The 25,058-nt window shown below is 39.8% G+C and overlaps 1 protein-coding gene across 8 annotated transcripts in view; it reads left to right on the top strand.

Moving 5' to 3' along the window:
* arhgap23a (Rho GTPase activating protein 23a) overlaps positions 1 to 25,058 on the top strand; it is a 65,168-nt gene that overhangs the window by 15,969 nt on the left and 24,141 nt on the right. For 6 of the 8 annotated variants that reach the window (XM_061699708.1, XM_061699711.1, XM_061699710.1 and 3 more), the window contains exons 1-4: positions 8,127 to 9,410; positions 21,086 to 21,295; positions 24,591 to 24,615; positions 24,966 to 25,058. In XM_061699708.1, coding sequence (XP_061555692.1) covers positions 9,036 to 9,410; positions 21,086 to 21,295; positions 24,591 to 24,615; positions 24,966 to 25,058 — 703 coding nt within the window. In that variant the 5' untranslated portion in view covers positions 8,127 to 9,035. Of the gene's footprint in view, positions 1 to 8,126; positions 9,411 to 21,085; positions 21,296 to 24,590; positions 24,616 to 24,965 lie in introns of those variants that run through there. The other 2 variants (XM_061699713.1, XM_061699712.1) reach the window with 1 other exon arrangement.

Raw genomic sequence — 25,058 nt, 5'->3', positions numbered from 1 at the left:
TTATGTCATTTTATGAGGATTACTGCATTAAAACTCTGGTGATCTTTAGATAGGCATGATCACTGCCATCTAGAAGCCTTCAGGGATTCTTTTAATTTGTTTGAGAGGAACACACTGTGGATGTTTGGTCTAAAGATGGTAGGTAAAACAATGCAATGTCTTCATCCCGAAGAACTCGAAATCTTGACAATCTGAATTAGGCGCCGCAGAGGCCAGCTCACCGCTCGATGTCGCGTCAGGGCCTCGAGCTCGCTATATTCGATCACACCCTGATCAGATGCACTGGGAGATCTGATTTATCAACCTCCAGACTGCTGTTGCAATCGATTTATGTCTTCTGAATGATCACAGGGGGCACAGTCTGCTTCTCCGGAAACCTTCAAATGAGCTACTGTGATCCCATCGAGTCACGAGAGGGGACAATTGGGATAGGAATTAGGACTCGCGAGTCTTTTTCAGAAGATGAACCAGATGGATTTGGGAACCACTTCACGCTCATTCGTACCGGTTGGAATTTTGAGTGCGTTAAACATGCTCTTTGAGAACTGCTTAAATGGCCTCGGCGCACCGCCTCTTGACCACTTCGGAGCGCTGATGCATGGCAGGAATGCAGAAACCAGATGAGCTCAAATGGAAACTCCAGGCAGCCCATGTCGCTCGCTCTAATAAACACTGTGTCTCCATCCTCGCTGGACACGCTCCGTTCTTGTCCGTCCGAGCGACGTCACCGCTTAGCTCCAAACTTATAATTTCGCTGGTGTAATTACATAGAAGCGGAGATGAGCTAATTTTATACATGCGGACCTCTGGGTGCGGGAGTGTGGCTGGCCTTCGCCCAGATGCAGAAGTGAGGTGGGTTAAGAGATGGAGGAGGAGTAGGACGGATGGAGGGAGGAGGGCTATGACTGCAGCTCAGACATGACCACTCCTGATTGCTCCCAGCGGCTGTGGTCGCCCGGCCGGCGGGATTGGGCGCAGCGGGGGTCGGGGTGGCGCGCTCTCTCCTTTCCAAATGCTGTCGTCGTCGCAGGACATAGAGCTGCTGAAAAGCAAACGTTGCTAAATGAATCAGCTGTGACTTTCCTCGATGAGTTGCCACCGTATGGTCACTGATGGTGTAGTGCTACACTCTGCATTGGGAATGGTTGTCTGTAGCCACGAATTGGCACATGCCTGCCTTTCAGACAGACCTCACCAAAGCAGGACATTCCCATGCGTTCACAAACTGTAGCAGTGGCGGCTTGTCACATTGAGGTAATTAGATGACAACTACTTTCAACAAGAAGGGGCGTGGACAAGTGAGTCTTGGGTGTTAAACTTGTTGCGTGATACAACTTAGAAACCAGCTAAATTTCGGGTCAACTTCAACACCCCGGCGGCACGTTGCGGCAGTGGTTAGCACTGAGCACATCTGCCTCAGAGTTTGGATGTGTGGGGTTTGAATCTCTACTCCAGCCTTCTGGTGAGCAATCTGCTGTTGTTCTCCCCATGCTTGCATGGGTTTTCTCCGGGTACTCTGGCTTCCTCCCACATTCCAAACCATGCGTGCTAGTCCCTAGGTCTGAATGTGAATGTCAATGGTCGTTTGTCTATAGTTGCCTTGCGATTGACTGGCGACCAGTTCGTGGTGTTTTACCCCGCCTCTCACTGCTCAGTCAGTCCATCAGATTTAGCGATTTGATGATGCATCTGCCTTAATTATTAAAAAGTATTGGTATCAGTACTTTGTCTATCGGCTATACTGCCCTGTATTTACATGCACTACTGGCCCTGTTTTTACGTGGTATCAGATCGATACAGAATCTTGCCATAGTGCACACCTCTAGTTTTCGGCAAACAAAATTCATCCCAATTTTACAATTTGATAATGCGTCAGCCGTAATTATTTTAAAAAATATTGGTATCAACGATAATGGCACTGTATTTACTTGGTATCGGATCAATACCAATTCTTGCAGGACCGCAGAGCACTAGTTTTCTGTCAGAATTTCATTTATTTAGTTGTTAAAATGTTTTCCTCTTTTTTTCTGGCAAATAACTTTATTTGTTTGCATTTGGAATTTTTGTTTGATGTTCGCTGGAAATTTAGCTTGAAATTTTAGGTAATTTTTAGGTCAGTATTGTTGTTGGCATTCCAGGTAATTGAAGTTCTTGTGGTGTGTTCAAGTGCACCTTTTTGCACATCTTTCTGACCATTGTTGTCTAACCAACGCGTCTTTTTTCAACCTTAACCTTTCACCTATAATCATTCTAGCTGAAACTAGTTGTAGTTGCTACAAAATTGGGGAAAATACTGCCAAGTTGCATGGGTAGGGACATGCCCCGCTTGTTAGCTTAATGTGGAACCTTAACTTCCCTCTTAAGAAGTGCAGATTTTTTTGGAATGTGGTTGTTTCCGTCATTATCTTTCCACTTCACACACCAGCAACTCTTTTTTCCCGATGGCTTGTTTGGGATACAAAATTGCTCAGGAAGCGGCGAGGCCCGGCTGCTCCGGATGGCTTCATCTCGCAGGATAAATTAGTGATACCGCCTCAGCGTTAAATCATTCAACAACATCCCGAGATTCCGGCACTCGCGTGTCACGATTGCGTTTTCCCCGCTCCGGAAAAATCGGTCAGGCGTTTGCCGTGGATGCTAAACGGCGGATGACGCGTACGGGAGCTAAGTGGAGCGTGTGTGTGAGGGAATTTGTGTCACGGCCGCCTTCTCGAGCCAACTTCTGACCTCGTTATGCAGATGATGAACCCCCCACCTTTCCAGATGTCCACAACATCTGGCAACCTCCTATTCCCTTTATTTGACACCTAAATTAGGATGAATGTTATTGAAATTGATTCATTGTTTATTTTTGTTTTAGCAATTGTAAGTTATTTTCGTTCAAATATTAAATTAGATAAGATCCACAGAATGACAAAGTAAAAATGTGACTGTCAATGGGATACAGTTGTTCGTATCCACTTTTCTCCGCTTTTATAGCACTTGCGAGACATTTACATCAGGATATTTTTTTGCCACTTGAGACTGAACTTGAGCTGAGCAGATCATCACAGTGTGAGTCTAAATTGATTGATTGTTACAAATATTTATTTTAAATAAGCAGCGTATTTTGGATTTAATTGCATGGCAAAGTCAAAATAGGACGTTTTTTTTCGATGAAGTATGGTTGATTTTGCCTGCTTTTCGAGCGCAGGTGTGAAGAGAAGCGGTGTGGCTAATTGTTTGCGCCTGAGACTCACATGGGGTGATGACACGTGGTTGTTCTGCAACGCGCGCGCGCACACACACACACACACACACACACACACAAATGCATTCATAATTTGTGGCATGCATGGTCAGGTGGGCCGCTTTTATCAGAACAGGGTGAAGGCGAGAGTGGTGCATTTTTGCTGTTTAACTTTGTCTTGGACAATTTAAGGATACACTATGGCAGACCACCCGCCTCCCCTCATCTGTGTCACTCGGGCACACACGTTCGGACTGCACCTGCTCCGGCATGTGAGCTTGTTGAGGTCATTTCCAGCAGCTGTGACCTGTGTAGCCGTGGCGCTGTCCATTAGTAACTATCGATTGACATAATCCCAGAAGTCATGTGCCCCAGTGGTGGCTTCCCTCTAGTGGCTGCTTGCTGTTAACAGCATTTGCATTTGCAGCCACCGAGACCAGCGGGTTTTGTGTGTGTGTTGGGAGAGGGGAAGGAGGGGGGATTTAGTGGCGATTACAGTTAAAATTAACCTGCTTTAAACAGCTGTGTCCACTTTGCACCCGAGCCCCTTGCTTGGTTGGTTTGCGGACAGATTATCAGTAATGTCTGTCTAGACGGAGAAACAGACGCTTTCTTTCTCCCGTGCTGTGAAACTGCTCTTGTTATTGTTGAGACAGTTTTGGGAGCACCACGCCACCACGCACAATATTCACTGGCACTACTGCAAGACTTTAATAAAGCAAAATATCGGAACGCTCACCCTCTAGCCCGTCATTTTTTCCCCATTATTATTGTCCTTATTGCATTACATAACTGAAATATTTGTTTTACTAAGGCAAAGCCACATTCTTGGCGCAAATGTTCTTTTAAATATAAAAAACTCTCTTTACGTAGGGATGCACAGATACCACTTTTTTCATACAGAGTATAAGTACCTACATTTGAGTACTCTCCGATTCCGATTACTCATACTTGATTATGCCATTACGTCTTGCAGTTTTGATGAAAATGTGCTTTATTTTGATTAAATATTGTTCAAAAACACACATTTTTATTGAACATGGCATAGGTTTCACTCAAATATAATACTGCTAATTAGGCTTTACACAATCAGGATTTTTGGGGCTGATCACCGATCAGCGAGTTTAAAAAAACGATAAGCGATCACCGATCCGATCACAAGATGGAGTAATTTGTCTATTGAAATGACCTATTCATTTACTGTATATACTTGTGTACTTAATTGCTCAAAAATTTATATTTACAATAAATAATTTATCTTTGTTCTTCTATTTATGCCAGTGACGCATAGTGACAGACAACAAATGAATGGTCTTCTATTAGATGGCAGGAAGTAAATACAGTAATTAATGTATCCACGTTTTGTGACATATTGGTTTGTTGGTATTCCGTGAGATTTTTCAATTGTAAAATACGTTCCTTGGCTCCATAAAGGTTGGAAATCACTACTCTAGTCAGATCGTGTATTCTAATCAGTCTGGTCAAACCGACATTACATGACAGAAATAATGGGTGATAACTTACTGTAATTAAATTATTTTTAATTAAATGACTTCACCCACACCGAAACTTTAGAGCATGATTCGACAGACCGGCGGCATGTTTACGTCCAACCGTTCGGGCTACCACTAGCTTGCTAGGCTACATAACATTTTATTGGCTGCTTGCGAGCTGTATCGTATTCAAAGTATGTGAACATACCTCAAGCAAGCCTTAAACGAACGTCCTCTTCTGTCTTGAGCACCGGTGACCATCAACACACGTTTTTCCCCATTTTGTCCTTACAATACCGTCGGCGTGCTCCACTTTTGTTGACGTCGCCACTGTAACGAGTTTATCCGGTCGCATTTGAGTTGACAAGATAAAGCACAATGATCGTAAAAAACGTGATGCGCTGTTATCGGAATACAAGATTTTATTGCAGTAGTCTGACAGTGCAATTGTGAAATAGCAAATTTGTCTTGTAGTTTGATCCAGGCATTACGTGTTGCCTGTCTCAGACGTGCTGTCTGTCCCACACCGCCGACATGTTTTTTAAAATTATTATTATTTTTTTAATTACCTCATTGGCCGTCAGATATTTACAGTTCTACGTCAAAAGACACGCGACAAGGCTAAAAATAAACTAGCTTTTGGATTCAAATATACTGTGCACGTGGAGTCAATTTCTTTTGCAGAGCCGATCAATGACATCATTGATTGGATCGGCGAATTATGACATTAAAGCCGATCAGCCGATCAGCATAAAATGCTAAATATCGGCCGATACTGATCAGCCCGATAAAATAGGTGTAAAGTCTATTGCTAATTAATCATATTCCACACATTCCATATGTTTTGTTATTGTTTTTCTTTGTACTTATTTCTGTTTACAGTTAGTTTGGGTTATATATATATATATAGATTTGGTTTTTTTTTGTTATTTTGGGGTATTTGTTTTATTGACATAGTTCTTTTTGGTAATTTCTTCACTACTTTTTGTAGTGTTTTGGTCATTTAAAAATGTTTTATGTTGGGTCATTTTTTTATCCTTACAGTTATTTTGGGGTCTTTTAAAAATATTTAGTTGTGGTTATTGTTGGGTGTTCTATTGTTATAGTTAAAACATCATTTTTTGCTATAGTTACTTTTGGTTATATTTTAGTGTTTATTTTGTAGTTTTTTTTTTTTTTTTTTTACTCCTAAATGTTTTTTGTAGTTATTATCGGGTATTTGTTTTATTGTTATTTTTGATACTTTATATATATTGGGTCTTTTAAAAAAAATAAATGTATTTTTATTTTTTATTACTTTAGCTATTTTTTGTTTTGTTTTACATTACAAATAGTTACCTTTTTATTGTTGTACCTGTAGTTATTTATTTAAAGATATTTTTGTTATTTATTTTAGAGTATTTGATTTTTTGTAGTTATTCGTGATTACTTTTTATTATTGCAGTGTTTTTCAAAATATTTTTGTCACAGGTATTTTTTTCTTTTGTATTTATTTTTGGGTGTTTCTTGTTGTCATTATTTTGGGTTAGTTTTTGTTGTAGTAATGTTTTTATATGTAGTGTGTTTTTTTGTCAAGGTTATTTTTTTATTTTGGTAATTTTTGTAGTTTTTTTTTTAACATAATTTTCTTCAATTTGACATTACATTTGCCTTGTTTTAGTCCCATGCACACAAACACACACGCACTGTTGTTAGTGTGGCGGCACATGAAGAAAAAAACACATTGTTTATTCCTGACACTGCCCCAATGGGGATTTAAAAAAAAAAAAAAAAAGGCGGGAGGGGGTCTTTGTTAATCTGTTGGCTAAACAGTGATGTTATGAGATTAAACACTATCATCAAACTAATCTGTTTGAGCAACAAGGCAGCCGCTACAGCGCCACCCACTGGATGTTTGTTGCGAACCAGTCATAGCTCCTTATGATGGGGTGGCATTTACCACTGTGCTGCTGACGGAGCTTAATTACATGGCTAAGTGTATTTATAGTCAGCCCGGAGTGTGCTTGTGTGTGTGTGTGTTGCACACAGTGACAGGATGTTTTTTCTATTCCTCCTCCGACTCGTTGTGTAGTCTTAAACAAATAGCCACTCAAAAGGCTGAAGAAAGTCACTCCTGGAAATGGCACAATATAGCATGGTTTTCTTTTTCAAAATTTTAAATTAGTTTTTGGTAAACTATTGTGTTGGAATAATTGACCATTTTCGTGGCAAACAATGTAGTTTTGTTGGTATAAAGTAATGTATACTGGTAAACAATGTTTTTTTCTGGAATAATTTATCTTTGTGGCAAAAATATGTAGTCTGCACGGCTAGCATGTTGTAAGATGTGTTTTTGTTTTTTTGGAAGGATGTAATTTTTTGGGGAAATAATGTGTAATTTGTATGGCAAAATCAGGCTTTTTTTCGGGTAAAATGTGGAGTTTATGTGGCATAAGTTGACTCAATTATTGTATTAATCGAGACCTTTTCCAATGTGTCCTGCGAGAAAGGTAACGACATAAAATGGGCAGATGAAGGCAATTTCTCACATTCCAGGTCGTGTTGGAGGCGGAACAGAACAAAGAGTCAAATTCTTTCACACATTTGTGTGTGAACCAAACACCAAATCCCATAGAAAAAAAAATATTCTCTTAAAAAAACAATACCCTGCTCGTTCATGTGAACATGAGACTTACAGTAAATCCATATGAGCCAAGCTCATTTGTCAGAATCTGGATGCCTGACGGTTTGCTGTGAAGTTTGTCGGTTGAATGTGGGGGGTAGGAAAGAGGTGTCCATTTGCGTTGGAGTGGAGAGATTCACTTTTAAATAAAGTGGACTGTGTGTTGTGAAAGTTTGTGTGTTCTGTAGTATTTGTGGCAAAACACAGTAGCAGTCAAAAGTAGTAAACTTTTGGCTATTGTATTTTAATGAAAAAAGCTATTGTTTTGTGGAAAAATTGGACAAATATAGCTTTTTAAGACAAAATACGCGTCACTGATGGTGTAGTGGTACACTCGGCTGACTTTGGTGCGGGCAGCGTGGATTCAGTTCCCACTCAGTGACGGTGTCAATGTGAGTGCGAACGGTTGCCCGTGTCTATATGTGCCCTGCGACTGACTGGCGACCAGTTCAGGGTGTGGTCCGCCTTTCGCCCAAAGTCAGCTGGGATAGGTTTGTGGCAAAATACAGTGGCAAGCAAAAGTCTGGAGATGCTTCCACATGCTATTGAATGAGATTTGTCAGAAAACATTTGGCTTTATAATTTTAGGTAAAAATTTAGTGGGTTTGTGGAAGAAAAAAAAAAAAAAGCACATCTTGGAAAATAGCTTTTTTTTTTAAGGGCAAATTTTTATATTTTGTGGCAAAATATTTAGTTTTCATGGCACAGACAAGTGTTTTGTGGCAAAATACAGAGATATGAGTTCTGTGACCATGCTTTTAACTCCAAAACACTTACATCTCAAATCATCTTTCCCCATTTAAATGAATGGAAATGCCATTAATCTGTTCCAGACTCCCAACCTAACCCCCCCAAATATTTGTGTTTTTGTTATTTAATGAGGAAAAATAGCACTCTATAATATTATACTTTATTAAAACATAGAGTAATAATTAGTTATCTGTATACGTGTTGTTCCTCCATTTTTGTTCAAATATTTGTTGCTTCAAGAGCTGTAAAACTGATGCTAACCATGCTAACTTTAATAGGGAGTGGCATTAAACCATTTGAAACCTCTCTTTAAAGAATTGTTCACTATTTGCCAAAGTGCTACTATTCTGAAGTGAGGTGAGAGTTGAGTTGAGGTCACAGCTACTTTGAACTCATATCTGGAAAAACTCGTAACTTGGGTGACTCATATCTCAAAGCACCACTGTAGTATAGCTTTTATAGCAACAATTTAGTGTTTTGTGGCAAACTATTGTTTTCTCTAAAGAATATATATCATTTTTGTGGCAAAAAACATGCAGTCAAAGGTCTGTCGACGCTTACTCATTGAATATAATGCTTTAAAAGTTTTGACTGTTGCCTTAGTAGTAGTTCATGTTGACATCGGGATCCTTTCCTCTCTCGTCTGCTCCCAGTTTGTGTCTCTTTAGTGTGCCCACCCACTTCCACCCACGCATGCAGCACACGTGCCGCCACGGCATCTGTCCCGCTTCATGTTTTTGGGGATTACATGAGTTGTTCCTGCCTGGTGGAAGTTGACTTCTGGTGGATTGCTGACAAGAGATGAGAGGATTTGTCAGGTTTTAGCCATACACAGTGAAGAAGGGTGACTGGGAGGAGACAAGCCGGGTGTGTGTTTTGGGGGTGGACGTAGTGGCTTTGTATGCAGAAGACCAGCGGGACAGCCACGCTGTCACTTTCTCTCCAGAGATTCTTTCCGGAGCTGCCATGCAGAAATAAAGCTTACAGAGATGGGAAAGGGAAGGCCAGTGAAGTCCTGGATGCTCCGCTGAGATCGTGTCCCATGCGCTCGCTTAGCAATGCGCACGTGAGCGACCACCGCCGCACCGTCCCCATGCCCGCCGCTATGCTCCCGTGCCCCGCGCCGGCCGGGTCCGACTGGAGCTTCCAGAATCCGGTGGGAGTGGACTGCAGCTCCCCCGAGCCTCGCTGCATCTGGGTGGCGGTGCTACGCGGCATCACTGGGCCGCCGCCGGTCATGGCCGTCGGGCACCGCCACATTGCCCATCAGCTCAGGGTAAGGAAAGGGCACGTGCGGGACATAGGTTGAGTAAGGTCACGAGATTGGTTGGAATATTCATGACATATTGTAGGTTTCAAAGCAAAAACTAGGATTTTTCTGACAAATGATGTAGTTTTCATGGCAAAAACTAACATTTTAGTGGCAAAATGTGTAATTTTCATGGCCATGATATAAATTGATAAAGCAAATTATACATTCCTTGTGGCAAAAACTAACATTTTCATTCAGTTTTCATTGCAAAAGTATCATGTTTGGTTGCCGATTATGCAGTCTTCATTGTATATTTGTGTAAAATTAAAGAATAGTTTGGCAAAATGACGTTCGCGAGGCGAAAAGCAGATTTGTTTTTGTATCACACTATTTAAATTTCATAGCAAAAATATGTATTTTTATGGAAGAATTTGTAGTTTTCATGGCAAAACTAGCATTTCAGTGTCTTTATGCTAGAAACTAGTATTTGTGGCAAAGTATACAGTATTGTTTTCATGGCAAAAACTCACATTTTGTGGCAAACTAGTTTTTATGTCAAAAGGTTGCACTTTATGTAAAAAAGTAATGGCGAAATATGTAGTTCTCATATCAAAAATTAGCTTTTTTGTGACAAAAGCAAAATCTAGCTTTTGTTCCAAAATGTTATTTTTTTGGAAGGATATAGCATTTCTGTAGAAAATGCAGTCATTGTGGTAATACCTAGTGAACATTTATTGACCAAAATACTAGTTAAAAACTAGCATTTCTTTGGCAAAATTGTAAAACTTATATTTTATAGCAAAATATGTAGTGTTTAATGCAAAACCTAGCATTAAATAGAAAGTTTTCCAAACCTGATGTTTTGGAACAAAATATTGTTTTCTTGGAAGAATATGTAGGCATTTTGTGTCCAAATATGTTTGTTTTCTGGAAAAATCTAGTGTTTTGTGACAAAATATTGTGGTTTGGTACCCTCCAGTCTTACAAACTCACAAAAACATCAAAGCTCCACGCCGGGTTTTCCTTCCTGCAGCCTCCCAAATCGAACTAATCTGGATCTACAGTATGACATCATAATTCCAGAGACCAGCTTTAACTTCACCCATAAAGATTTCTCCCTGATATGATGCTGCTTGATGTGCTTCTGGCGCCACCATTGTCACTATTACATTTAAATGTTGTCGTTTGTTTAAACAGTAATAAACAATTAGTTGTGTCATTCACAGAAGGATAATAATTGAGATGAGTTTGCCTTGTAAATATTTGGCTTTCGGAGTTGGCTACACATTCCGAAGGACGTGTTTTTCCCCAGCTGTGTACATACAGCATCCACCCACCTCGACCTAAACCCCAAAAAGGCTGATCATCGTGGTCCTAGGGCCTCACCAGTGGACAAGAATTACCACAAACACACTTGAAAGTCATAGACGGTCAACACCCCATAATCTTGAACTTTTCACACTTCCTGTCGGTGTTTTTTTTTTTCCGCACCTCAAATGGTGAGAGTATTGGGGGGGCGGGGGGGGGGGGGTGTAGTTTGGTGGGTTGGTTCTAGGTCACATAGCTCTGACAGCTCACGGCCCTCTTTGTTAAAAGTGTCACCTTCAAAGTTGCCATTCCACAGCTGTAATTAGAAGAGAGACCACGCTCATTCTGCAACCATACACATACAGGCACCACATTATATTTTATAGTAAGGTCGCATAATGGGTTAATTGGAAAACATGAATGTGCTATAATACCAAGAACAAACCAATAGTATTTAGTTTTGTGTTGGGAATTTTTTTTTTTCTACACACTAGATTTGGCCATGAAGATCGATGATAGCTGGGATAGGCTCCAGCACTCCCGCGACCCTTGTGAGGATAAGCGGCTCAGAAAATGGATGGATGGATGGATTGTATATCAAACTTGGTACCATTCAATACTGTGAGAAAGTGTTTCTAAACTTTGGACTGGCAATGTATTTTTCCACAAAACTGCAAATTTTGCTCCGAAGACTACCAGAGAAATGCTCAATTGTTCCACAGAAACATGATAGTTTAGGACAAGACATTAGATTTGGCCATTAAGACGACACATTTAGCTGCAAAAACACTAGATTTGGCCATGAAAACAATATATTCTTTAAAGAAAATTGAATTATTGTAAACAAATGGCGGTTTCATGGCAAAAGAACTTGCGTTTTTGTAGCAAACTATTGTGTTTTCTTGGGAGAATGTTGTTTTTTTTTGTGGCAAAATATGTTGTCTTCATGGTACATACCAGCAGTTTGTAGTTAACTACGGTGTTTTCTTGGAAAGATTTTGTGTTTTAGTGGTCAAATTTGTATTTTTTTTCTGGCAACATTTTTGGGGATGCCGTATAGTTTTCATCGTATAATCTGGTATTTTGTGGTAAAATAGTCTTCAAAATATGTTGTTTTTGTGGCATAAAAAAGTAGCACTTTGTCATGCTATTGAATGGAAATGCTTGTGCAAATGTTTGACTATTGTTCTCATGATAAAATGCAGGGTGTTGTGGAAAAAAAAAAAAAGTCGTTTTCTTGGCATGATCTGGTGTTTTATGGCAAAAATGTTTTTTTTTGTAGGGATAGGACGGTATGGTCCACGGTTTTATTGACGCTGTGTGTGTGTGCGGTACGTGTCGGTCCAGTTAGACGAAAAGCCCATTACCGCAACGTAATATCCAATTGCGGTTGTGCGTTCACATACAGTTGTGACTGAATTTGGGTTCAAAGTGCAGCTCACAAAAATGGGGGTGGGGGAAAAATCATCCATTTTCTTTTCCATCTTAGTGTGATTTAACAAAGCGCCATCTTGAGTCAAATCTCCGGTGTGGATTAATTGAGGTTTCACCTTTGAATGCAATGACGAGGGAGTGAACTGTTGATAGACATTTTACTGTCTGCAAGCGTTGCTTGAAACGTGGCCCGTACTTTTAAGGAAACACAACCGGTATGGCCAAGCTTCTCCTGCGTTTGTATCCTGATGTAACGCTTCTTGGACACAGGGCAGTTCAGCGACTCGAGAAAGGAACACCAGTGAAACAACAAGTGACTGCTATAGTGGCTTTGTGGATGCTGTGCTCCAAATTGGAATGTGTGAAAAAAAATTCTCCGGAATGGTCATCACGAGTGGAGAAGCAGGTTTTCGCAGTAGACCGGTAATACTGTACAGCTTCCACAATAGAGAAACCGGTTCAACCGACTTTGCATCCAGTCCAACTGACATTCATATTAACACAGGCGCAACGCATCCTAATAAAACCTCACCTGTGTTACACTCATTTGAACTAGTCGAGGAATTACCCGCCACCCCCACGCCCCCGCAGCCCATGCCCTCTTCCCTCTTGGCCGGGTGGCGGTTGCAGGGGGGCTAGGCGGGTGGTCGGCAGACACGCGGCGGCCGTCGGGATTAAAGGCTCGTCAGCATTTGTGTCGGCGTGCGCGTAAAGCTCCACTTTTCAAACAGGTTGCAGCTCTCAGCTCTTTAAAAAAAAATAGCTGTATTGTTTACAGCCCCGCCGCAGGGCTTTGCTTCGACAACTATTCTACTACGACTACTACTACTACTACTACTTTGCCATTTTCCACACTGCAAGCAATAGAAATGGAGTTAATCTATTCGATGGTCAAATTGCCATCATGAGAAATAAAATAAATAAATAAATAATAGAAATGTAAAATAAAAATGCATAGGTTTTATATTATTAAATACATTTATGTCTTTGTAAAATGTTTTTTATTTATTAGTTAAAATATTAAATTTTAAAAAATTACATTATACATTATATACAGTACAGTGCAGCCCTTGGTGATGGACTTTCAGCCGTTTATTGAACGGGACACAGTCAAACATAAACGCAAAATGAGAACACTCGCAAGCACTCCATTTCTTGATTTCACTCAATAAGCCACGCCCCTTAAAGGCACACCACTCCACATCTAACGCACGAATACAGTACTACAGCACTTTCACCTGATAAAACCAGTTTGTTCCTTTACATTCTTTTTGTTTTTATACAATACAATGATATTTTTCTTTATTAAAAACCCTTTAAAAAAATTGTAGGCAGGGTGCGTATGGATTAATGGCTTTTCAATACATTTCAATGGAGAAAAAGGATTCAATATGCCAGTAAATTGAGTTATTTTTCACTGTCTTTATATGTGAAGGTGGTTCGAGACCTGGGTTTTCGTGTAACTTTTAAGCTATATTTATTTTAAAAATTCTAATTTCTACAACCTTTGAGACGAAACATTGCATTTGTTAAAGGAGAATTGCATTTTTGTGGCAAAATATTAAGTTTTCATAAGAGGATGTAGTCCATCCATCCATCCATTTTCTGAGCAGCTTCTCCTCACTAGGGTCGCGAGAGAGGATGTAGTAGTTTGTGGAAAATTATGTGGTTTCCGTGGTAAAAACGGGCATTTTTGTGGCAACATACTGTATGTAGTTTTCATGTCAGAATCAGAATCATCTTTATTTTAGTTAGTTTTGTGGCAAAAACATAGTGTTTAATGGTGAGAGAGAGTTTTCTTGTAAGGATATAGCATTTTTGTGAATGTATGTGAATAGTTTTAATTTCTAAGTTTTCTGGCTAAATGTATTTTCTTGGTAGGATAAAAGCAGTTTTGTGGCAAAACTAACATTTTTAAGGCAAAATGTATAGTTTTTAAGGCAGAATGTGCAGTTTTCATGAGGTTTTCAAGGAATAAATTGTTTCTAAAGGGGAAAGACCATGGAAGTGTGGGGGTCAAATTCCACCGCTCTTGATGCCAACTTGCCTTTTTTTTTATTTTAATGGTTTCCTCTTCAGGTTGAGCCTTTTTCCTGTCATCAACATCGTGTGAAAAGTGAGTTCCTCCAAGTCGAGGGCAAAGGCAAAATATGTAGTATTCAATGGGAAACATGTTTTGTGGAGGATCGTTGCATTTACAGTATGTGTGGCAAAATATGTAGCTTTCATGGGATAAGATTGTGTTTTGTGGCAAAATATTGTCTTTTCTTAGGATACAGGGTTGTTGTAGCAAAAGGTTTATTTTCATGGCAAAATTTAGTGTTTTGTGGCAAAATTTGTTAGAAGTATATTTTAGTGGCAAATTACATATTTTTCCAGGGCATATTTGTTGTGTATATTGTGGCAAAATATTGTTTTCATGTAAGGATATACTGTAGTGGTTTTAATGTCAAATTAGCATTTTTGTGGAAAAGTTGGGTTTTCATGGCAAAATCTAGCTTTTTCTACAGCAAATATTGTGTTTGAAAGGATAGCTTTTTGGAGCAAAATGGGAGTTCTCATGTTGGAAATGTATAGTTTTTTGGCAAAATCTAAAGTTTTCAGAGCCAAAGTATTGTGGCAAAAATATGTTTTATTAGAAGGCAATTTCTTGGCAAATATTTAGCTTTCATGGAGCTAGGGAGGATAAGCGGTACAGAAAATGGATGTATGGAGTATCTAGCATTATTTGTGGCGAAATATGAATACAAACGCAAAAACAGACATCTCCATTTTTTTGTGAATTGAATAAAATGCTTTCTTTTTTTTGTTTTAAATTTATGGTTCCAGTTTAAAGCATTTTTTTAAATTTAGGGTATTCAAAGATAATATACTGTACACTATATTCTCAAACGTATTCGCTCTCCTACCTTGACTCAGATATTAATTAAAATTTGAGTCCCATTCTTAATCCATAGGGTTTAATATGACATCTGTCCACCCACTGCAGTTATAACATTTTAAACTCTTCTGGGAAGGTGTTTTACATGATTTAGGATTGTGTTTATTGGAATTTATGACCATTTTTACAGAAGCGCATTTGTGAGGTTACATGCTGATGTTGGATGAGAAACCCTGGCTCTGTCTCCGCTCTAATTCATCCAAAAGTGTTCTGTCGGGTTGAGGTCAGGATTGTGCAGGCCAGTCTAGTTTATCGACCTCAAACTCTCGCATCCATGTCTTTATGGACCTTGCTTTGTGCACTGGTGCACAGTCATGTTGGAACGGGAAGGAGCCATCTCCAAACTGTTCCCACAAAGTTGGACATTTCCAAAATATTAGCCCTTAACCTGAGCTCCGGTGAAAGGAACTCAGAATGCTTCAGCAAACCAAGGGATTTTGGGCAGTCAAACAGTTTGGGGATTACCCCTCCCTGTTCCAACGTGTCTGTGCACCAGTTCACAAAGCAAGGTCCATAAAGAAATGGATGAAAGAATTTGGTATAGATGTATTTGACTGCCCTGCACAGAGTCCTGCCCTCAACCTGATTTTGAGTGGTGAGCCAGGCTTTCCCATCTAACATCAATCTGTGACCTCACAAATATGCTCCTGGAAGAATGGGCAAAAATGAAACTCATAAACTCACCCATAAACTCCTTAACCTTGTTGAAGGCCTTCCCACAAGAGTGGAAGCTGTTATAGCTGCAAAGGGTGGACCAGCATCATATTAAACCATATAGATTTACAATGGGATATCATTTAAAATCATATGTGAGTCAAGGCAGGTGAGCGAATACTTTTAGCAATACAGTGTATATTGGGGAAAAAAAACAAAATTGAATAAAAAAGGTGTTTCAAAGAGGTCTATGTTATTCTTCTAAACCTCAATATTGACTATCATAACTATGCAGATGACACAGTTGTATCTAGCAGTGTCAGCAGATGACAACAGTTCAATTGAGGTGTTGTGTCACTTTCTGAATCAGATAACTGGATGAGCCAAAATTTTCTTTAATTAAACCACAGCAAAACCGAGAATTGTTTTTGGCAGTGAAGAAAAGAGGATTGCTGTTAGTAAATACCCAGAGCCACTCTCTTTAAAGACCACAGACCAAGTCTGTAACCTTGGTGTGTTGATAGACTCCGACCTGACTTTCAACAGCCATATCAAACCAAGCACGAAAACAGCCTTTTACCAGCTGAAGAACATATACAGAGTGCATGTGCCAAGCAGACCACGAGAAGCTCATCCATGCTTTTATCTCATGTAGGCTTGACTATTGCAATGGTCTTCTGACTGGACTCCCCCAAAAGAGCATTAAAGAGCTGCAGCTCATTCAGAATGCTGCAGCTCGGGTTCTGACCAGAACAAAGAGGTCAGAACATTTTACTCCAATTCTAAAGTCACTACACTTGCTTGCTTGTCACTCACTACACTTTAGAATAGACTTTAACGTTTTGCTACTGCTCTATAAATCATTAAATGGTTTAGGTCCTGAATATATTAAAAACATGCTAATGGAATATAAGCCCAGTAGGGCTCTGAGATCTGCCGACTCAGATCAGATAACAAAACGGAGTGTCCAAAGCAAACATGGTGAAGCAGCTTTTAGCTGATATGCTGCAGGCAAATGGAATAAGTTGTCAATAGAATTGAAGCCAGCCCCAAATGTCAATGTCTTTAAGTCCAGGTTAAAAACTTCTTATCCTCATACTTTTTGGAGCATTTCCACTTTTAAATGATCTTAACTGCCATCTACTTTGTTTTTAATTTGTTCTTTGTTTTTAAATGTTTTGAAGCTGATTTTTATTTTCTCTTTATTTTTAAAGTGCTTTTGATCACGTAAAGCACATTGAGTTACCTTGTGTATGAAATGCTCTATATAAATAAATGTGCTTTGCTTATTTCATCGCAAAACCAGGAAGGAAATAATTGAGTTTAAAAAAAACATACAAGTCCAACATTTTCACATAACTATAAAGTCACACTGAAATGGTAACTATTTTGCTTTTTGAATAAAAAATAATTAAAGGTAAGTGCACTAGAACTACAATCTTTTTAAACTCACCGTTAACCTTAATCCGAACCTTAAAACCTTTTTGTGTTGGTACTAGTTTTCTCCTCACCCATGGGACTGTTTTCGAAGGATGCTAAGCTTCTGTGCCGCTTGCTCAGACCCTTCAGGCCTCTGCTGTTTGGGGTAATCACAGGGTTCATTTTTCCCAATGCTGGGCGGGGCCATGTGGTCGAAAACCGGCGTGCTCCGGCACGCCTGTCCTTTCGCCGGAGCACGATACTCCACCTCCTTCCTCCTCCTCCTCTTCTCCTCTTCATCCTCTTATCCCCTTATTCGCTCTCTGCGTGCACGTTAGCGTGTGTTCCGACATGTCCTGGCCAAACCGCTGCCTCTGAGGAATTTCTTCTTTTGCTCTCTTCACTTCCTTTTCTGACCTTCTTTCTTTATTGCAGTTAGTTTGACAACCCCCCTCTGCGCCTTTCTCTTTCAAGCATCTTTAACGCAGCCGTGGTAAACCCAGTGTTGCTGATGTTGACTTAAACAGGAAAACCCGTGTAAACAGACCTGAAACAATCACTGACATTAAAAACCACATATTTTCCCCAAATAAATGCTAGTTCTTGCAATTACACCTCCATAATTTGCCACAAAAATGATGGATTTTGCCATGGAAACTGCATTTTGCTAGAAAAATGCTATATCCTTCCAGGAAAACAAAATGTTTCTATGAAAACTACGTTTTGCCATCAGAATGCTATTAACCTTCCAAAAAAGCACAATGTACAAGAAAATACAAGATTTTGTCACAAACACTACATTTTGTTATGGAAACAAGATTTTCCCAAAAAAGACAATATTTTGCCATGAAATCAACATATTGGCTGGCGACCAGTTCAGGGTGTACCCCGCCTCTTGCCCGAAGATAGCTGGGCTAGGCTCCAGCACACCCGCGACCCTAGTGGAGAATAGCGGTACAGAAAGTGGATGATTGCTCCAATCAAAATACAGTTCTGGTCAAAAGTTCTTTTTTTATTTATTTTTTTATTTTTAAACTCATCCATGTGAAACTTCACCCCTTAGTGCCTCTCTCAAGCACCTTAAGTTTCTTTACCAAGCAAAAACGAGGAAAATAGACGCTTACTTTCTTTTGTCAGCTGTGCCTAAGCGGAGACAAAATATTGTGCATATATATGGGCGCTATCATTCTGTGCTTCTGAAAACATTTGCAATCTGATTCTGCTATCTCTGTTGTGATTCATCTTTAGCTTTTCATCTCCCCAAACGTAAAAGCACGTACAGTAGCATCGCCAGGGTGTCCGGATATAAAGTTTGATATTCCACAATGTGAGCTGTAATCATCCCTAAAAAGGACACATGAGGCTTAAATATATTTTAACTAAATGAATTCAATTATTAATTGAAATGACACATAATCCTTCGATTAATGTTCAAACCCCAATTCCAATGAAGTTGGGATGTTGTGTAAAACAAAAACAGAATATGATGATTTGCAAATCCTTTTCAACCGATATTCAATTGAATAGACTCAAAGACACGACAATATTTAACGTTCCAACTGATGAATTTTACTGTTTTGTTTTGTTTTTCCCCCCAAATATTCTCTCATGTGATTTTGATGCCTGCAACACATTCCCAAAAAGTTGGGACAGGGGTAAAAAAAAATACTAAGAAAGGTGAGGAATTCTCAAAAAACACCTGTTTGGGACATTCCACAGGTGAACAGGTTAATTGGAAACAGGTGAGTGTCATGATTGGGTATAAAAGGAGCATCCCCAAAAAGGCTCAACTCTTCACAAACAAGGATGGGTGAGGTTCACCACTTTGTGAGCTATATAAAGACTATATAGGTTGGAAAAAAAAATTGCATATAATTGTATTGTGTTTTTATTTACATTTTACACAATGTCCCAATTCATTAGAATTGGGGTTTGTAATTAAACTCAATTAAATGATGAAATAAAATAGATTTTCCAGTACATTGATTCCTTTAATACATTGATTCCTTTAATAAATTTAAATAAATAAAATAATTTTGCAAAATGGAGACCTTTATTAACCCAAAAAGTGACACACAATTCTTAAATTTAGTTAAATTAATTTTTAAAAAATCTAATAAAATTATCCCAAATTAAACCCTCAATTATATGTAATTATTAATGGAATGATTTTCTTTATTTAAAACTAAATAAATGATCAATTAAATGTACATTGGATTTTCCAGTCCGAAGATAATGGGAATGGGATTACGAGAAAAACATTAACAACAATCTATTAATTGATATTATTTATAGTGGAATGTGAGAATCGTTTTTAATCTTCTAACCCCCCATTTCAATGTCATAAAAAAATGGAAGCGGAAGAAAAAGTGTTTCCATGTCGGAAAAGGAAAGAGAATGGAAGAGGAGGAGGAGGAGACGGAGGAGTGAGGGAGTGGAAGTGGTTATTTTTAGGCGCATCTGGTTGTCCTGCCCTGCCCTGTAACGCGAGCCCACTTCCTGCCTCCGGCATGGCACTTCCTGTTGCGGTGCGGCCACCTGGTTAAGCACTCGTGTGTGTGTGTGTAGTTTGTGTAATCTACTGTGTGTCAGTCATATGTGGTGCCTATTTATATCAGGAAGTGAAGTTTTGACCAAACAAAGACATTTCAGTGCCTTTTTAGCATAAAAAAAACTAGTTCATGTTCAGCTCGTGAGACGTCGGGCTAATGCTAATTTAGCTACGAAGTGTAGATGTAACACAATTGTTTCCTCCTACCTATCATGGCACATTTTTCCCCTTTACCCCACATTTGTCCATGTGCTAATACCTCAGCGACTAGCTGTTTGCGCTGTTAGGTGCGTTGACTGCGTTTGCGTACAGGACTTTTTGTTCAGTGATATTAGTAATTAATGAGAGATAAGGATCAAAAATAGCACAATCAATAAGATGGTAATCAAAGTCAGTAAAACGGTTGGTGAGCCATCTATCTAATGGCTAATGCTAAATTCCTCTTAGCTTACAGGTGTGGATGGTCTATTATCATAATACAATTTTTTTGAACAACATGTATTTCTGAGATGAAAGTGTTATAATAGTTACATATAAGAGACCTGAATCAATAATTACATAATTGTAAAACTAGTAAGAGAGTTGGTGATAACTCTAGCTAATGGCTAATGCTAACTTTGCTGTCTTACTTTATTGGCTACAAGGTGTGGTTGTTTTTTTTGTTTGTTTTTTTTAACTGTAAAAAGTTTATTTTTTTACCTCTATCATCTACCCTTTTCTCCGGAAACCTAGAAATATTCCCAGATTAATCGGTGTATAAATATATTATTGTCACTGATGAGAGATGAGAATCAATAGTAAATCACTCAAAAAGCTAGTAAAACAGTTGGTGAGCTGTCTAGCTAACGGCTAACGCTACACGATGATTAACTACAGTCTTCCCCTGCTATATTGTGGTTCATGCTTTGTTTTAATGCATTTAAGCGTGTTTTTAAGTGTTTTAAGCATGTGGGAGTTGTATAACTATATAAAAAAGTTTTTTTATGGCGGATTTTCACCTATTGTGTGGCGTCTGAAACTTATCCCCATGACAAAAAATTCTTTCATTCGAGTCAGTATTTGCGGCTTTGATGGTCTGCGTGCAACATGGAGCTAATTAAGGCTTGGGACCGCCAAGGTGTTTTTTCACGCTTGTTTGGTCAGGTGATGGCATTTGATTGACAGATGTGGGTCTTCGGGTCAGCACAACGGCGAGAGTTCTAGCATGTGTCTGTCAGCTCTGCCGTTTTATTTACTCAGCCTTTTGGGAATGACAGATTTAGAGAGAGGGTGGGAATCTGTGCGGGAAAACTCCAAGGTCAAGACATTTGGTCCAGGATAATTTCTGGAATGTTGTTGATTATGGGACCCCCGGCCCATTGATTAAATCCTGTCTCCTTCTGGCGTCTGTAGGCGAAAGGGCGGAGGGATGGTCTCTCGTCGCCCGCCGCCGACAACAACCCCCGGCCGCCGATGGCATCCCGGCCGGGCAGGGAGGGCGTCAGTGTGGTGTGGAAAGGCCCCCGCACGTTGATCCTCCGCAAGAACTCGCAGGGCTTTGGCTTCACCCTGCGACACTTCATTGTTTACCCGCCGGAGTCCACGTTGCACACAAACCTCAAGGTGAGCCACGCCCGTCTCAAGGCACAACATGTGGTACAAGCATAAACCTTGGGGGCCACTGTCTACAGGTTTAGGCAATCACATCCAGAAATGTCAGATTCCAATGAAATGGGAATAAAAAAAAACTGCCTTGAACCCCTAATCGTGGTTTGAAACCCTACTTTGAAATGCCAACACTGGCTTGAAACTCTAAATTTGAAACACAAACCCAAATTTGAAACCCTAAATTTGGCATATTTGAAACCCTAACTCCTGCGTTAAAATCCTACTTTGAAACCCTAACTGTGTCTTGAAACTGTTATTTGGAAATATAACTCTGACTTGAAAACCTAATTTCAAACCATAATCCTTGTTTGAAACCCTAACCCAGGATTTAATCCCTAATATGAAACTCTAACCCCTGACTCGGAACTCCACTTTGAAATCGTAACCTTTGCTTGAAACCCTAAACCATGTTTGAAACCATTACTGGAAAACCCTAACCCCGGTTTGAAACCCTACTTTGAAACTCTAATCAGGCTTGAAACCCTAACTCTGACTTGAAACCCTAATTTTAAACCCTGACCCTGTCTTGAAGTCATCATTTAAAACCCTAACCCTAATTTAAACCTCTAACTCTTGGTTGGACCACTAACCCTGACTTGAAACCCTAATTTGAAACCCTAAACCCTGTTTGCAACACTAACTTGACACCTCTTACCCTGATTTGAAACCTTAAACCCTGGTCGAAACCCGAACTAGCCTTCCCACCTCTTAACGCTGACGCTGGTTTGAAACCATAATTTAAAACCCTAACTGTACTTTCAAACCCTAACCCATTCTTGGAACCTTAACTCAGCCTGTAAACTCTCATTTGTAACCCTATCCCTGATTTGAAACAATAATTTGAAATTTATAAACCTTGCTTTAAACGCTAATTCAACCGTAATCCAAGATTAAACCCTAATTTGAATTTCTAACTCTGCCTTCATTCAACCCATAATTTAAACCCCAAACACTTCCTTTTATACCTTTCCAAAGGCTTCAAATCATAATTTGAAACTGAAACTTGAAACCCTAACTCTGTCTTGAAACCATAATTTTGAAACCCTAATCATCATCTGTGGTTCATGTCTGTGGCTGCGATTGTCCAAATCCAGCAAAAAAAAAAAAAAAAATCCGGCATGTGAGAGGCACTGCGGAGGCACAGGAGCAGTGGGTCCATTGTCCCAGTGTGGCCTGGTACTGCCCGGTTGCGAGCAGCACAGCGGCCAACACAAGGACTCTTATTCAACGCGCAGCTGCCGAGTTGGTCAAAGTATAATAATAGACGTCTTGTTTTCAACTGCCTCCGTATGACTCGTAGTTCAACATCTGGAGACGTTTGCCCACACATCTCACTCAACCAGAGCTGCAAACACACGGTCCGATTCACGCTCATTCTTACCACTGAAAAGTCTTCCTTCCCTGTTGTGTTAATGATCTTTGCTCACTTCAGCTTTTGTTTCATTTTGCTCCAGCTCAACCCGGTTGACCCGACACCGCCGGGCCTCAATTACCTTTATCTCGCGGATACAATGGAATAAGAATGAATGAAAAAGGAGGAAGAAAAAAAAAAGGTTTGGCTGGGAGAAAATGGAGACCATGTGTGCTACAAAAATAAACGTGCAAGAGGGAGTTGATTGTTCTGAAGCGTAAACTCTACAAAACACACGAAGCCAAAAGTGTATTTAACGCCTTCGAATTTGGTTCAGGACCTTTAATCCTCGTGGTCACAAAAGAGAAGGCTTGAGTTCCATACGGTGTGCATATTTCAGTGTTTACATTTAAGAATATCACAACTGTACTGTCAGTCACATTTTTGGGCTCCCTTTTGTTGAATGAAATTGTGGAGTTAGGGTTTCAAGACAGGGTTAGGGTTTTAAATTAGGGTTTCAAAGTAAGGTTTCAAGTCTGGGTTGGGCATTAAAATTTAGGGACTCAAGCAAAAGTTAGGGTATAGAATTAGGTTTTCAACCCAAGATTTGGCTTTCAAATTACAGTTTCAAGAAAGGATCAACGTTTTAAAGTCGGTTTTTAAGCCTAGGTTGAAAATTCAGACTTGGATTAGTGTTTCAAGCAAAGGTTTGGAATTAGGTTTTCAATTTAGGGTTATGGTTTCAAATTAGGGTTTCAAGACACGGTCAGTGTTTTAAAGTAAGGTTTCAAGAATGGGTTAGGGATTCAGTCCTGAGTTAGGGTTTCAAACAAGACTATTGGGTTCAAATGAATGTTTCAAACTTGGTTTAGGGGTTTAAAAGTAGGGTCATACTTTCAAATTAGGATTTCAAACAAGGGTTATGAATTCAAATTAGGGTTTCAAGCAAGGATTTGGGTTTTAAATTATGGTTTCAATATAGAGTTAGGTTTCAGATTAGAGTTTCAAGATGGGGTAAGGGCTTCAAAGTAGGGTTACAAATCTGGGTTCCGGTTTCAATCCTGGATTAGTGTTTTAAGCGAAGGTTAGTTAAGGTTTAGAATTTGGGTTTCAAATCTGGGTTATGGTTTCAAACCAGGCTTAGGGTTACTGCGTGCTGGTGGTCTGAGATCATTAGTCTCTGGTAGTCTGGGCTGGGGTCTATGGTCTCCAGTCTCTGGGCTGTGGGGTCTCCAGTCCAGTCTCTCTTTCTGTGCCTGTACAGCATTATGTGCAGCCAGTCAGGAATGAGCCCACTCAGCGAGGCCTAAAGCCCAGGCTGCCGTCAGCCCACATTCACCCTCGCCACAAACTGTCCACTCAGCTCGCACACACACGTGTGTGTGTGTGTGTGTGTGTGCGTGTGTGTGTGTGTTGCATCATTGTAAAGTCATTTGCAGTGCATTGGAGCTGCTTAAAAGGAAAACAAGTATTAAATAATACGGTGCCATCCGGAAAGTATTTTTATTGTTCCAGCCTTATTCCAAAATGGATTAAATAAATTTTTCTCGAAAAATTCTGCACTCAAGACCCCATCAGTACAACCTAAACAATGTTTTTTACAATTCGACACTCGCTTTGAAATACATATTCACAGACTTTGTTGATGTGCCTTTGGCAGCAGCCTCAAGTCTTTTTCAATAGGATCCCACAGTTGCGCCCATTCCTCTTTGCAGCTCGAGAAAGGATTGGGACTGTCGGTTCAATCCAATTCAAGTCTGGATTCTGGCTGCTCTGTACTTCATGTCCTGTTGTCTTTCACCATAGAATGCAGTGAAATTAAGAATAAGGGCACACATAGAAATACACCTTTTCAAATATATTTTTTTAATTTACACTGTTTGTTTCTTGTATTTGCAGGATGAGGAGAATGGCAACGGGAAGGGTGAGTTATTTCCCCACCACGTCAAACAATTAAAAAGCATACAGAACTCAGGTTAAATTATCTTTAAAATACATTACCCTGAAGCCTGTCTTTAAAAGTCTTAAGGTAGTATTTTATTTTACAATGTAAGTCCAAAGGTGTTAGAAAAAATGTCTTGGAAGGGGTCTGTCTTCCTTAAACCCAGATATTCTAATGAGTTGACGTCATGTAGACGTTACTTCCACTCTGCAGCCTCCCTGCGCCCCCTACAGCACCTATTGCAGAAGTGCACATAAAAAAAATGTCAAGTCAAGGAATAATAACGTTCAGGTATGTGCTCCTTTTCTGCCTTTATGTATGTCATGCTTCAGGTTTCCAGAAAGGACGACTGGAGCCGATGGACACCATCTTTGTGAAGAATGTGCGGGAGAAAGGTCCTGCTCACCAGGCTGGGCTGTGCACTG

Source organism: Phycodurus eques, chromosome 16, assembly GCF_024500275.1.
Source record: "Phycodurus eques isolate BA_2022a chromosome 16, UOR_Pequ_1.1, whole genome shotgun sequence".
In the NCBI taxonomy this organism is placed as follows: domain Eukaryota; kingdom Metazoa; phylum Chordata; class Actinopteri; order Syngnathiformes; family Syngnathidae; genus Phycodurus; species Phycodurus eques.
Note: the sequence above shows the minus strand (reverse complement) of the source record. Positions and strands in the feature narration are given on the sequence as shown.